At 32.5% G+C, this 13549-nt stretch overlaps 3 protein-coding genes across 7 annotated transcripts in view; 2 read left to right on the top strand and 1 right to left on the bottom strand.

Annotated features, from left to right (window-relative positions):
• The first annotated feature begins 2454 nt into the window (after positions 1–2454).
• PolZ2 (DNA polymerase zeta subunit 2) lies at positions 2455–3546 on the top strand. The gene is made up of 4 exons (XM_070109892.1): positions 2455–2585; positions 2647–2776; positions 2838–3319; positions 3394–3546. Exons 2-4 carry the CDS (start codon positions 2752–2754, stop codon positions 3508–3510), a joined length of 624 nt encoding a protein of 207 aa, XP_069965993.1. The 5' UTR covers positions 2455–2585; positions 2647–2751; the 3' UTR covers positions 3511–3546.
• On the bottom strand, positions 3490–5218 carry noi (splicing factor 3a subunit 3 noi). The gene is made up of 2 exons (XM_014233716.3): positions 4540–5218; positions 3490–4481 (listed from the first exon to the last, which is right to left on the bottom strand). The coding sequence occupies exons 1-2, from the start codon at positions 5216–5218 to the stop codon at positions 3649–3651; spliced, it is 1512 nt and encodes a 503-aa protein (XP_014089191.1). The 3' UTR covers positions 3490–3648.
• Positions 5219–6063: 845 nt separating this feature from the next.
• Positions 6064–13549, top strand: part of bon (tripartite motif-containing protein bonus) — a 41267-nt gene continuing 33781 nt past the window's right edge. For all 5 annotated transcript variants that reach the window (XM_014233693.3, XM_014233691.3, XM_014233692.3 and 2 more), the window contains exon 1: positions 6064–6849. In XM_014233693.3, the coding sequence (XP_014089168.1) occupies positions 6652–6849 (198 nt within the window). In that variant the 5' untranslated portion in view covers positions 6064–6651. The remainder of the gene's footprint in view (positions 6850–13549) is intronic.

The raw sequence follows: 13549 nt of genomic DNA, 5'->3' as shown, positions 1-13549 counted from the left end.
AGCGTTGGTAAGTAAGTAACGGTCTTTTTAAGCCATACCTAGAAGTTCTGAGCATCACAGCAGATAGGCGTATCTAGCTGTCCAAGTAGAATTATTCGTGTCCATATTTGACTTTTGACAGAAACTCAAAGTGGAAAGGATGACAGCATAATCTGCTTATTCTCTCATTATCATAGTGGAATTCAACTGAGCCTTGGTAAAATGTAGAGTTAGGGTCTAAAAATTACATTTGCATAAAAAGTGGATTATTTTTCAAACAAAATTTAATTTCTTCACAAAAAGTCTTATATTACTGTAAGATTTAAAACAAAATAAATTGCAGAATTCCAAATTAACAGAATTCAATGGCTGTTCATAACTAGCAAAATTACACGTACCATGTTAAAATTTAACAGCATTCTTTTAACATGCTGTAAGTTACAGGAAATGCACCAAATTTAACTTTTTAAATTATGTTACACTTCTTTTATACCTCTGAATATAATTTTGCAAACATTATAGTGAAACACATTGTACCTAAATAAATTTATATACATATCCACATATACATACATACATATACGCATAGCGCATAAAAATTCATACCCAAACATATGGTGCACACCTGCAGCGCTCAGCAACAGTCTGCATGGCAACATATTTATATTTGAGTTGTAAAATTTGCAAATATAAAGTTGCACGAAAATTTGTACCTACAAACATTTTATATCAAAAATTAATATACATACATATGTACATACTCATATGTGCGGATGTATGTACATATATTTATTATACTCTTGCGCCATTCAGTGCGTTTATAACTTTCTGCCTAATTTGTTTTCACTCAGCAGTATCATCATTACCTGTACGGTTTGATGGCATTACCTTGTACCGAGAATAGGTAGTGCCAACACTGTGGCATGGGTAATAAGAGTATAAACGTTAAAAACTTGTTATAGCCGAAAAATGCTGATGAAATGGCGCTAAAAAGTTTTGATGCTATTTTACTTTTATCTTGCATTAATTTTAATTGTGAAAATAAAAGTGCGGTATACTTTAAAATGTAGTAATTCTAGAGCAATAAATGGTGGCCATAAATAGCCAGCTCACAAGCCATATTTTCATAGACATACATACCGGTTCGTTGAAAAGTGAGTAGTGCTCACCAAGAAATTTTTTTTCTTTTCTCAAGTTGGTACATCTGTCGTGAGAACACATGCAAAGTTACAAGTTATTCTGTCAATTAATTCTTTGTTTACAAGTTATTTGAAGTTGACGTGTCAGAGTATTTTTTTAATATGGAAAAAATTTAATATCGCGCAGTGATTAGATTCTTTGCTTTGAAAGGTTTAAAAGCAAAGGAAATTTATGAACAATTGTTAGAAGCGTATAAGGAGTTCTCACCTTCAAAACGCAGGCTTGAAGACGATCCACGCGATGGCCGACCAAAAACCGAAACCACACCAGAAATCATTGAGCTAGTTCATAATATTGTTATGAAGATCCAAGTTGGACTAAGCGTGAATTAAAGTTAAGGTAGATTATATTGAATAAAAAAATATATTTCGTACCAAAAATTGTATTTTTTCATTTAGAGAGCTGAAACTTTTCAACCAACCTTTATGTTGCTAAAAACACAAAAATATACATTAACCTTTCCTCTGTGTCGTCCCTGAGTGTTTGATATTGGAAATAATCACTGAATAGAAGGCAAACCTCTCTATACTCATTAATAAAATCCTTAATTTTCCCATCCAAGACATCCACCAGTAAAGACAGAAGAGGAAACCCGTTAGATGGCACTCTAGATTGTTTATCCAGTTGGTTCTTGTAAATATGTCACAATACCCCACAGGGTTGTTATACCAGAGAACGTAAATGGACCATTTACGTTCTCTGGTTATACCACATAGGTTTTTAGTGAGAAATGTAGTTGTACCAAACTAATTAAACACATATTCACTCAAAAAACAAATCCTTTGATCTGTGTCGTCCCTGAGTGTTTGATATTGGAAATAATCACTGAATAGAAGGCAATAGTGCCTAAAACCTCTCTATACTCATAAATAAAATCCTTAATTTTCCCATCCAAGACATCCACCAGTGAAGACAGAAGAGGAAACCCGTTAGATGGCACTGTAGATTGTTTATCCAGTTGGTTCTTGTAAATATGTCACAATACCCCACAGGGTTGTTATACCAGAGAACGTAAATGGACCATTTAGGTATATCAGATTATGGACCATTTACGTTCTCTGGTTATACCACATAGGTTTTTAGTGAAAAATGTAGTTGTACCAAACTAATTAAACACATATTCACTCAAAAAACAAATCCTTTGATTAAGTTTAAAAGTTTCTTATAAAATTTATTAAGACATCCAGTCAATAAAATTAATATGAAATATATGCAAACTGTTTAATTTATTGAATATGATAAATTAAATAGTACATGGCAACTCCTGTGAGAAATTTTCCAATCATATGTTAAGCAAACATACCTGCTTTTAATTTATCAATATTTTCAAATAAATGTAACATATGTAGACTTTTAATGAAAGTGATTACAATAAAATTAAAGCTAGTTAAACATGAGTAGAGAAGGTAAATATGTGCATATCAAATATATAACAATAGCTGCACCTTTAATCAAACCTTTTAACAGAGTTAGCGGACATCGTAATCGAGGCGCTAGAAGTATTTTTAAATCATATACTATATTTGCGTGATTTGTACCCGGCACAAATTTTCAAAAAGAGACGCTTTTATAATGCACCAGTATATGAGTAGAGAAGGTAAATATGTGCATATCAAATATATAACAATAGCTGCACCTTTAATCAAACCTTTTAACAGAGTTAGCGGACATCGTAATCGAGGCGCTAGAAGTATTTTTAAATCATATACTATATTTGCGTGATTTGTACCCGGCACAAATTTTCAAAAAGAGACGCTTTTATAATGCACCAGTATATGTTTCCATATTTCCGCCACTTAATTCCTACATACATAACGTCTTGCGGACTGCACGAGAACTACAACAAAGAGGCGTATTGCAATGCGTAATATTACAATTCTACCACGACGAAATACCTTTAAATGAGTGCTACTCATTCAACGTTACGCATTTTGAAGCTGATGGCCAAATGATGTATGAGGCACAATCGGCTAACGACAAATTCCTGATAGAGTTTGAAGAACAATTACGCAGTTCATTGTATAAATTAGCCGAGCGTTTAAAGCCATTAGATTCATTGCCAAAAAGTGCTAAATTCAAGGTAGCACTTAATACGACTCAAGAAGCCTTTATGAATCTTAGCCACAATTCAAATTACCAGGTAAAAGATCTGATAGATTTAAGAAATGTTTGTAACGGTAATTTTCATATGTTTTTCTTCTTTTTTAAATTTAGGACTTTCCTTGGCTATGCGATGGTTTAAACTCAGAAAGAAATAAAAGTGAAATTGCACTCCTTCCGCTTACCCGTTTGAATAGTATTGGTTTAAGATTAAATTTGGAAATATTTTAATTAGAAATATACGGTAGGCGATATTTGCATTTAAAATCGTGTTATGATTGTTTTCTATTATACAACATTGTTTCATTTTAATATAGCTCTATACAATTTATGCATAAATGAATAAAAATTCAGACGGTAGCACAATTTTTATAGTAAGCCTTGGCGTTTTAAGTCCTCATATGTTTTACGATTTACTACATTTCCTAATGAATCTTCAAATTCTTCTTCTTGATCTGCTATCCAACGTTCACTTTGCTTTTGTGACTTAAGTTTCTCCCACAATGTGATCGCGTCCTCAATTTGTGTTACATTTGCAAAATGTGCAGTATTTGGAATACCAAGACAACGCATTCCATGAGCATGTCGCCATTCTGCAAAATGACGTTGGAATGCTTTTGGGCCTTTGTACGTGAAGTTACCACAAATTTCGCAGTTATAACTGATATTTAAACCATGCAGTTTATACAACCAGTAAGGTATTGGCTTGCCATCCCAACCAAGTGGTAGATTTTTGGGATTATATGGTACATCATCTGCATCGTCCATATCATCGTTATCACTCTCGCTTGCTTCAACATCACTATCGTCCCGTTCTCCACCAGTACGGGCTTGTTTACGTTGCACGTTTTCTTTGGTTGCAGCTCTTTGTTCAGATAATAAGTCTGCATATTTGTACAACAACGCCTCCAGTTGAGCAATTTCCTTATGACGTTCATTATCACGCGTATGTACATTCGCATTTTTGTTAGCCGGCTTTTTAGCTATTAAAGATGGATCAAGTGTTTTCTTGCCTTTTGTTGAGAAAAGTCGTTGGGCGCGTTCTTCAAGTGTTCCGCCACATTTTAAGCCCAACGCCATAAGCGCTGATTTTAGACGATCCAACCCAAGCGACGCTAACTCCTCCCAACTGGAAAAAGCCGACAAATCTAAATGTGCACCAGTGTTGGCTAAAGCGGATTCTGTCTCCTTTGATGCCCAACCTAAATATACATATAGTTAGAGAAATCAAGATATTAAATAGAACAATTTAAAGTTTACCCGGAAAACTGCCTTGTAACCATTGACGTTGGAATTCTAACTCGACCTTAACTAGTTCTGCCTCGGTGTCCAGTAGGGGGTGTATACGTGTAACAAAATTATGCAAATAAGCATTTAAATTTTCAATATATTTTCGATATTCACGATTTTTACGATCTCGCGGTATATCAAAGACGTGATCAAATGTCATCAGATAAGTTATATAGTCTACTTTCTCCACACCTCGAAGATTTAAATACTGTTCATAACATTCATTCAAATCTAAATATCGACCACCACCCTCCTCGTCGGTGAATTCAACGAGAGCGGACATTTCTTCTAAATTATTATACGTTTTCGTAAGCTCTTCGAATTCCACGGAAAGAGGTATACTTATCTCAGATGGATGCTTTTTATAAAACTCTTTAATTTGCTTCAGACGTGCATAGAATTCATTAAATTCATTTGGCCCAGAGAGAGCTTGAATTTCAGCTTTTCGTTCATTATCTTTATCTTCATACAATTCCTTTAACTTAGTTGTGGAATTGTTGTGCAGATCTAACAAACATTTTAACCTCTGCTCTGAGTGAATCCTTTCCTTTTCCCCAGTTTTCTTCGTAGCGTACTCGTCTACCATCAACTTTAGCAAACGTTCCCGTTCCTCGTGGTAGCGACGCTGCTGCTCCAGTAGAGTCTCCATCAATTATAAATGTTGAGTATTTCAATATTAAACACAAATAGCCACAAAGTTTTATTGAATTATTCCAAACGTTATCAGAATGCACGGCATAAACAGCTATATAAATTATAAATGCGGTTGTCAAATTAGGCTGTGTTGATTTCTCAAGTTCTAAAACTGACAGTTAGGATTGCCTGCAAAAATAATTTTAAATTATAAAAGTAATAAGATTTTATAAAATTTTAATAATAACATTAAATTTCAATTTCATTTCATTTCAAAACTTTTCCATATTTATAAATAGCATTTAATAATAATTTTATATACCTGATAATTTAAATGTTGTAAACGTATTATGAAAATATATGTCAAAAAAATATTATTTTATTTGTAAATATATGATTTTTTTGTTTGAAATATAACTTATACTAGTTCATTTATTAAGAGGGTTTTAGATGAAACCAAGCTTTTTAATTTACAACTAATTTATTTGGAGGATATTTTATAAAATTATTTGAATAATTTTCCTTAATGATTAAACATTGGGAACACTTTCCGTTTTTAGTACTATATAAGACAACAACGAAGAGCAGCATAAAACAAAAAACAAAAATCAGAGTTGTATTTTCAGTGGTGTATTTTTTAGGACTATTTAGGTATATAAAGTTTGCAAAATATGCAACTATTACCAGCACTTTCGGTTTTTGATTTAATATTCAGCTAAACACATCTCTTCATGACTAATTAATATTGTTTTGACAAATATGTAAAAGAACTTTAAGTTAATAATCCTAATATTTGAATTATATCATACAATTCCTGTGCAACCCTGCATTACAAAATTCAAAATGGCCGTCATCAACAAAAAAGTAAAATTTCTGTACAGTGAAGAAGCGTCCGAGAAAAGTTCGATATACTGAGTGTGTTTTTTAATATTCCCTATTCTTAAATTAAACAATAAGTTCTAATTTAAAACTACTAAAAACTTGAGATAATTGAATCGCGGAAAAATGTGAGTTGGTGGAGTGTTAATAATTATAAGATTGAAATTCTTTGGTAGAAAAATTTTATCGGTGAAAATTTTCATTGAATTATATTTTGCGAAAGAAAGAACAAAGTGTATTGGATAAATATACGGGCTACTGTTTAAAAGAAAAGAGAAAAAGTGAAAGCAGACAAGAGAACGTGCATCTTGAAACTATCTGCATGAATAGTGTATTAAAAACAAAAAAACCTTTTTTATTAATCGTAGCCGCACTAGCAAAAATGTTAGTACACGCGTGTAATCACTTAAAGATCAGGAGCTGAAAAGCCTTTCCATACAAGCTGAGATAACCCCAACGTTGTTTGTGTACAACAAATTGAATTGGTGTCCGATCAATCAACAACTTTCAATTGAAAGCACTACCTATAAGTTTTGTATCCACTCCACGTTTTACCTCATATAAACGGCCATGGAGTTCGAGGAGCTGGAAGGAATAGCTAAAACGGACTTTGTTCCCCTCATGCCGCTAATAAAACAAGAACAAATTGATACTGCCATACCAGAGACGGCGGCATCAGAACAGCTCACCGGCAATGCCGCTACAGCGACTACGTCTTCATTTTCAGCTTCATCATTTGGGAATCCCTGCGATAGCGCCGAGAAGCGGGTAAGTGAAATATATTATGCACATACATCTAGCATTAAGCATGTGTGTGTGTGTATGTGTGCATGTTTTTAACCGTGTGATTGTACAACTTAGAGCGTAGCACATATAGCGCATCCGGTTCGACTTCCGCATGGAACCGGAACACGATAATTATTGACAATTTTGGTATTTTTTGAAGTACCGAATTAAAATTGTTATCATAATTATAATTATAATTTAAAAAAATTAAAATTATATAAAAGTAAAATATGGCATTTATACTATTTATTAATTAAATTAAGTGATTAGCCACAAAATAGCTACAAATCTAAATTGTGTTACATACGTATATATATCAACCCTATGTAGAGTTTATTCATTGATATGTTTTAAAATAAACTTTTTACTACGAAAGGGTTATCTTCAAAGAGAGAGAATCATATAAATGAACCTATGTTAAAAATATTATATGGAAGAGGGATGGCCATAATAAATAATTTAAATTAACCGTCTTACAAAACAATAGCTGAACGATAAGATCATATCAGCGAAAACGATCCAACATAAAAAGCATGGTAAAACAAGCCTGAACTATCAACCAGCTATCCCTAGTAAAAGCAAATAAACAAAGCCGAACAACAGTCGTGCCACACTCGTGTGTTCGTACATGTTTGGAACTTGTGCGCTTATGTAAAGTGCAGCAGTTAAACGCAGACCATAGAAACCAATGAACCTATAAGCAGCATATTCATTGCTCGGAGTTCAGTTGGTTTTAGACCATGACTGTTTTTTTTTTTTTACAGGGTTAGATTGTTAAATAACAGCAATAATTGTACCATGACTGGTCCCCACTGGTACCTACTTGATATACACTTGCACTTATAAACGCATATTTTATGTGTTTCAAAATTTACAGTTTTGTACTTCAGCTAATATTGATCATCTCTAACAGTTATTAACTATTAAATTCTAAATCAGTGATAAATAAGATGAAAGAAATAACGGATCATTGCCGAGTTCAACAACTTAAATTTTTTATACTCTCGCATAATGTTGCAACAGAGAGTATACAATTTGTTGTTCTCCTAAAACTAATCGAGTTAGATATGTATTTCCGAGTGACTGTCCGTCCGTCTGTACGATAACTTGAGTAAATATTAAGATATCTTGATAACCTCGAACACGTGTTCCTTGGCATCCAAGGGTATTGGTATTGCAGATGAGCATATGAATCGGTCCATTGCCATGCACACAAAGTGCTTTTAAGCGTAAAATTATAAAGTGCCATAATTAAGTATTTAATTAAGATACAAAAGTGTAATGTACAGGAGATCACAGTAGCGAGAGACAACTGTGAGCCAAACAATTTTATTAAATGGGCTAGGCGCTACTCGGTAAATGGTTTAATTTGTATACCTTCAGAACCCTTAAAGTTAAATAAATCAAACTTGCGGAGATGAGGTATTTTTATCACTTCTACTTGTACTGTGCAAATGGGTAAAATCAGATAATCCTACTCCCTAAAAGTGCTATAACTCTCTCTGAATAAATACCCCCTACTTAACCAATTTCTACCAAATTTAAACAATCTGTGAAGTCTAGTATTGAAATTTTTTGTAGAATATTTTTTTGATGACAGCATGCCCTTGTGCTAAAGGTGGGTAAAATCGGGGCAATACATCCCTCATCCACATATACCTGATATACATATTTTTGGATTTCCGGTTGACTTTATACCGCATCTATCGGTCAATATGTAAGAAATCTTAATGAAGTTCAGAATTAATCTATTTTTATAAAGAGTTGCTTAAAATGAAAAAAATCAGTGCAATACTTCCCCTAGTTCCCACATACAAACCTGGATTTTAAAACATTCGCTTGACTTTATATTTTATGTATTGGTCAATCTGTGATGTTTCTTAATGAAATTCCTGGTAATGATATTCCGTAATACCAAAACTGGATAAAATAGCTCAAAATATGTATTCCCCACCCCCCATATACCTTATTTAAGAAAATTTATAAGTATTTCAAACTTAAAATTTTTTTTATTTCGTAATTCCAAATACGCATAAATCAAAAATAAAAAAATTTAAATTCTGCATATCGGATTAAAAAAAATTATAGTAATCCCACATACCGGATTAACAAACATGAATAAAAATTTTAATCCCAAAAACCGGATTAAAAATGTATTTTAGTTTTTAATTCCAACTACCGGTTTGAAAAATAAAAAATATAAATTTTAGTTTTACGTATATACATACATATGTACATATTTAATTAAGAATTAAAAAAGAATTTGTTTTAGAATTAACATTCTTTCGCGTTCATTCAAATCGATAAATAACATTTTAAATTTTTAATCCCAAACATATTGGATTCAACAATTTATATTTAATTTTTAATCCCAATTCCTGATAATTAAAAAATGAAAATCTAATTTTTAATCCAAAATTTTTATATTAAAAAAGTCGCTACCCTGATCCAGAATGAAATTGCCATTTCCCATTCTTTCGATTATGTTTCCCTCATATAGCTCATATATAAAATTTAGCCCCAGTGATGGAGTTTATATGAAATAAATATATGTTTGTATTGTACACATCTCATTTGAGTTAATTAGTTTAAACTTAATATTAATATTTTGGTCTGTAGTAATGAAACGAAGCGATATTGTAAACCATTCGGTTTCATCGAATATTGCATGTTGAATTGTTTCGAAATATTTTTTTTTTTTATAAAAAGTTTTGCAACACCTAAAAGTATCTTTACAAATTGCGAGAGTAGTTCTTTTGTGAAGACATCAAGTTAGTCATACTTTGACATATTTCTTTATTTCAATATTCAACTTGCAACCAAATATATTTACTCAATTGGCAAGTTTTCACCTTTTGCATAAATATATTCAGCTGTTTAATAAGTTTATACAAGTATTCGTATAAATACATATTGTACAAGTATAACCAATATTTTAAAGCTTTGCGTAGCAAAAATTTAAGATAATAAACTGAAAACTTGATAAATTCAAAAATAAATTTTAAATAGTTAATATAAAATAAATTAAAAAGTATAAACAACACGTGATAGCTGCAAAAGAGATAAATTGATAATTTTTATTTATATTATAGTTAAGAGTTTTCACATATATAAAGAAGCAAAGCAAAGATATCAGATACATATAACATATGGATTGCAAGCGAGAAATTTTCGAAGTTCGCAACAACACCAACTTAAAAACATTTAAATGTTCTCACAAAAACTCATCAGCTGTAGGGATTTATTTAGCTTATACCATCAGTTCAAATTTTACCTCGATAGGTCCAAACTGCGAACGCAAAGCGAATCAGTATTAATCTATTTAACAACACTTACCTGCCCATGAAATTGCAGAATTGTTAATGAAAATATAGGAATTATATTTGAATTTAAACCTTATTAATATTAATAACTTCTTACATGATAAAAAAAAAATTTTAAAAATTTATTAAAAAATATCATTCAATACATTTATTTTTATTAAAAGTAAAATAATGGAATAAAGGGTACAAAAACTACAATTTATAATTTTAATCATCTTCTTCCTCTTCATCGTCGTCTTCCGGCTGCTGGTAAATTTCAAACTGGTCTTCATTATCGTCTTCAACGACATTTGTTTCAATTTCTTCCATGATTTCGGGGTCAAAAGTTCCCTCTTCGTTAATGTCGCTCTGATATGGTAGAGCATTGAGACAAGCTTGCCCATTACATTGGCCACAAGCTAAAGAGCATTGCAAGCCCGCTTTACTGCATCCGCATCGCGAACCACAACCACTCTTGCAGTTGCAGAAAGTTCTGGAGCAGGTGGTAAAATTGTCATGATAGGCTCCAGAAAATCGTTTCGCATTGCCCAATCCCATACCTGGGGTTCCAAATCATGCCCTAACCAAGTTTGAACTTGATAATATACACGTTCGAAATGTTGATGAGCAGCTGCACTTGTTGGTGGAATATTTGAAAGCTGCACAGGTTTATTAAGTTTTGTAGACTTGACGTAATGCATATAACGAAGATGATCGAGACTTTTCACAGATTTCGGAGCATTATAGACTGCCAATAAGGTTTGAGTTCCATTCTCTAATAATCTCTGGGCCGAACAATTTTCTTCCTCAAATGTTCATCCAAATTGGTCAGTTTCTCAAAAACTTTTAAAAATATTTTGTTTCCCTTTTTAAAAAGCGCAGAAGTTGTGTCACATCCACTTAATGCGTGCAGAAATAAAATATGTGTTTGAATGAGGATAATTATCAAAACTTTTAGTCGAGTATATCTCCGTTTTTACATTGCCTTTCCCAACTTTTTTAAAGAAAATCTTCTTGTTTGTAAGACAGTGTACGCCCAATTGAAATGATGAGTAAATCAATATCTTGTCCTATTATTTACAAATTTACAGATTTTAAAGAAGATGCACTAAATTACTTTCTAATTAAAATGTCATTAGTGTTAATGGGAATATAATTATAGTAAGATTTAAGTTTTTCCCTTCATTATTTTTTAATTTTAGGAAACGGTGATCAGTATTATTGAATAGATAAAGATTTAAGGCATGAAGAAAATGATAAAATATAATATAATAGTTAATAAAAATTGACAAATATTTATAATCATTGATTTATCGATAGTTCATCAACTATATATGGCGCGTTTTTGATCGGAGGCACCGGTTGACCTGGAGTGATGCTGTGACCGCGCGCTCTAAGACCTCTATCTCGAAAACGGTTCACCGTATGAAAAAAATGTTTAAATAAAATTTGTAGAGAATTTTGTATTCTACAATATTGATAATAAATACCAATAGCAAAAAACCCATATGAAATGAGATATTTACAAAAAAAGCGCAAAAAAACGATTTTTGTAACCTTTGACCTTGAAATTTAATAGTTGCGTACACCCTACCATATGTAGGTTTTGAGACAACTTTTAGGGTGTCAATATACAAGTATTTACAGACTTACAGCTGGGTATTGAAATATGAATTCCGAGGTGAACTTACTATAATGACTGGACTATACGAAATCGTTGGAAATGAACCTGTCCTTTTTATTGAAAGTGAACCCGTCCCCGTCATTAAAAATTACCAATCATTGTTGGTGACGAGACGTGCGTTTTTGAATACGACATCGAAACTGTCCAACAATCTAGCGAATGACACTCCAAAAATAAACTAAAACTCGCTGAATGCACTGAAGGCCATCCCAGCCGTGGCTTATAACAAGTGTATGGTAGATTGAATTAAACTTGATTGAAACAAGCTTGTATTGCCACAGACGCCTATTTTGAGGTCGATAATAAATATTTGTATTAAATTCACATATTTTAATATTCATATATTATATAATAGATTGTTTTTTTCTTGTCATTAGAATGTTAATTATTAAATTGGTGTAATATTGTTCTTAATGTGAACTCATTTCGAATTAGTGCACAAATATTTAGCAATGCTGTAATTTACTGGCAGGAGCAAAAGTCTTATTGGAAAATAAATAAATAATTTTATTGCATTGTGTTAAGTGTTAATTGCCTAGTTTATAGCGATTGAATTGTGTGGCTACATGCTGACCCTAGAAAGCATGTAAAAATTCATATTAAGAACAACAATTCTAATAATCCGCTAAAGCACATCTGATAACTAACTGATAAGCTAGATTCGTATAATCTCTTGACACATTAATATAACACAAAACACCAAAAAATTCCGAACATGCGTACCCATGTACTGAATTGGAAAATTAACATTGAAAAAATAACAAATAAATATTCGTATATGGCCTACTACACCTCCAAAAAAGTACTTAGCAGGTACTGGGGTCTTAAACCAAATATAGTTATGTGGTTGTATACAACCGTCAAGAAACTAGCTAGAGTACAGAGAGTAGCCATTACAGGTGTTACCGGCGCTATTAAGTCATGTCCAACTGATGCGCTTAATAAACATCTGCAATGGCTGCCCATAAAAATACAGGAATTAGGAGATTGGAAAAGAAAAGGTTAGATTTCAATAGCCACTACCGGGTGAAGATACCCTCTAGACGTGAATGGAGAAGAGGTTTAGTATGAGAAAATGATACAGCCTCTCTCTATACTGACGGTTGCAAAATGGACTGCGGTTTAGGGGCGGGTGTATACTCTGATGATCTCGAAATCTCTCCCTCTATCCCGCTACCAAACTCAGCTAGCATCTTTCAAGCGAAAGTACTTGGTATAGAGAGGGCCTGTGGTGCTCTATTGAATATCTACGGATACGGAGGGTAAAGAAAGCAACCATATATACGGATAGCCAGACAGCACTACTGGCCCTGGTCGGTCCAACACCGAAGTTTCATCACTTCTTTCGCGTAGAACTCCCTTTTGCGTTTGCGGCCTTCGGTTAAAAATATAAGTGTAAAATTCAATAAAAATCAAAGAAACACGCAATGACCTTTTGAACTTTAAATGCAAATATCTCAAAAACCATAAGTCAGCGGCAACAAATTTCCTCTATCCGTACATATCCATTTTAACCCCGAATCCGAGGGATGCTATTCTAAATCCCAGCTCTTCAAATGAACAAAATAAATAAATTTCTATAGTATTTTAATATACCGTTTAAGAATTGATAAATTCAAACAAACCTTTTCTCCATGACAGACTTTTTGAATATCAGCTGACTGTTCTTGCCCGCATTGCCAACACTATTTGTCAA

The sequence above is a fragment of the Bactrocera oleae genome, chromosome 2 (genome assembly GCF_042242935.1).
Source record: "Bactrocera oleae isolate idBacOlea1 chromosome 2, idBacOlea1, whole genome shotgun sequence".
Lineage (NCBI taxonomy): Eukaryota > Metazoa > Arthropoda > Insecta > Diptera > Tephritidae > Bactrocera > Bactrocera oleae.
This window is presented reverse-complemented; position numbering and strand designations above follow the sequence as displayed.

Coding starts and splice junctions, on each gene's coding strand:
- PolZ2 (XM_070109892.1), top strand. CDS start 2,752: ATGCACCAGTATATGAGTAGAGAAG. Junction 2,777..2,837: donor CCAGTATATGAGTAGAGAAG/GTAAATATGTGC, acceptor ACCTTTTAACAG/AGTTAGCGGACATCGTAATC. Junction 3,320..3,393: donor GCCACAATTCAAATTACCAG/GTAAAAGATCTG, acceptor TTTTAAATTTAG/GACTTTCCTTGGCTATGCGA.
- noi (XM_014233716.3), bottom strand. CDS start 5,218: ATGGAGACTCTACTGGAGCAGCAGCGTCGCTACCACGAGGAACGGGAA. Junction 4,482..4,539: donor GTTACAAGGCAGTTTTCCGG/GTAAACTTTAAA, acceptor ATGTATATTTAG/GTTGGGCATCAAAGGAGACA.